This window comes from Helobdella robusta, assembly GCF_000326865.2.
Source record: "Helobdella robusta unplaced genomic scaffold HELROscaffold_624, whole genome shotgun sequence".
Classification (NCBI taxonomy): Eukaryota; Metazoa; Annelida; class Clitellata; order Rhynchobdellida; family Glossiphoniidae; genus Helobdella; species Helobdella robusta.
This window is the reverse complement of record NW_008705348.1, coordinates 5201-6866: the sequence shown is the minus strand read 5'-3', so window position 1 is coordinate 6866 and position 1666 is coordinate 5201. Positions and strand designations below refer to the sequence as shown.

Below are 1666 nucleotides of genomic sequence, written 5' to 3'. Positions count from 1 at the left end.
TTGAAAACTTAACAGTTTAATCTTTTTTGTACAGTTATGTTGGTCATAAGAAATGAATGTAAATATTTCTGGGTGAGTTTTTTCAACGTAAAACTAAAAGGGATCAAAAGGGACCTCAATGGTGATTAATTAGTGTCATAAAAAATGCTGGAACTTCTAGAATTTAAATCTTGTGCCACATAAATTTTATTATCTAAATCCCGCGACATACACACGCATGGCAAATGACATTCTTTGGTTAGGACAGATAGTATTGTTCTTTAGTAATAGTGCACTTGAAAATATAAATTTCAGTTAGGGAATGCAAATAGATATTTTCCCAGAGCACATTTTATGGTCCCTACTCCGTATTGCACACCTTAAACTTTATATGAACAAAAATTCTGCATTGAAAAATTACAAAATATTTATTAGAAATGATTTAATTTTTAAAATATTAAAGATGAAAAAAATGTGAAAAATTTGTGATATTGAAAAATTTTTAATTCTAAGAATTCTAAATGATACTTTACTTATTAGCATCGATAACGCCTCCGGGTAAATATTGTATCTAATATCACCTACACACTGACATTCACCTTTCGGATTACTCTACAATGAAAAAAAAAAATTTTGTTGAACCAGTTGTTTAACAACTTTACAAGAGCAACTTTACCCAAAAAAGTGGATAGTTTAGTTCCATACACAAAAATATACACTTTTGATAGGCATCAAAAGTGTATATTGGCCGAGGCATTTTGATTGCTTCGGCATACCGGTCTAAAAAAAATAAAGGTAACATTTTAAATTTAAAAAATATGAAAAAATATTCTTGCCAATAAAAAAATCTAAACCATCATAAATGGAGTAGTATATTTTTCCGCCGCACGCATCATTGTTGGAGCATGAAGTGTTACAGTAAGAGGAAGGAACAGCTAATCCTAATCTGTCGTTACAGTTGCATTCTTTGCCACCCTTACATTATTTTATTTAGTGAGTTCGAAATGTAATACATATAATTTAGAAAAAATGTTTAAATATAATTAAACAATGAGTAAAACAACACAACTAATACGAATTTTAACGACAACGTGAAAGGCATAAAAAAACTGCACCAAAACATAAAGAATCATTGCAATTGAGACTCGTTCATTTTGAAATAGAGCGGTTCTTATCACGGTGTCGAATTTAAAATACCCGACTCCAGCTCCAAATGAATTATACATTTTGAATAAAATTTCTTTAGAACACAAATAATGAATAATTAAACAGAAAAAATTAATAAATTTTTCATTTTATTTAAAGTTAAATTTGCGAGTTTAAAAAAAATTTATTTAAAGTTTGGATTCTAAATCAGTTTATCTTTTCAATGAACAAATTTTGTCCAAACTCCGAAAGCCAGAGATCGAATTTGATTTAAAATAGATAGAGCTTTGTTTTTTTAATTTGTTTACTTGCCAATAGGAAAAAATTTATGAAAGTTGATACAGAAAATAACTTTTGTGAACATAACATAACATCTCTTACTTTTAAAGAAATGTATCTGGTGGTTTCTTCTTTACAAAATGAAGAACACTCTGAAATGGAGCCAACGTCTTTTGTCTTAACTGCTTCAATAAACTGGTAGCAACCAACATAGTCCGCTAAAGGATTTTTCAGTAATACAATTGCATCATTTTAAATTATT

General features: G+C 28.6%; 1 protein-coding gene across 1 annotated transcript in view; it reads right to left on the bottom strand.

Moving 5' to 3' along the window:
* Positions 1-637: 637 nt before the first annotated feature.
* HELRODRAFT_184495 (hypothetical protein) overlaps positions 638-1666 on the bottom strand; it is a gene marked incomplete at both ends in the record, with an annotated part of 6143 nt that continues 5114 nt past the window's right edge. The window contains 3 exons of the mRNA XM_009029855.1: positions 638-759; positions 834-954; positions 1507-1622. Of these exons, the coding sequence (XP_009028103.1) occupies positions 638-759; positions 834-954; positions 1507-1622 (359 nt within the window). The remainder of the gene's footprint in view (positions 760-833; positions 955-1506; positions 1623-1666) is intronic.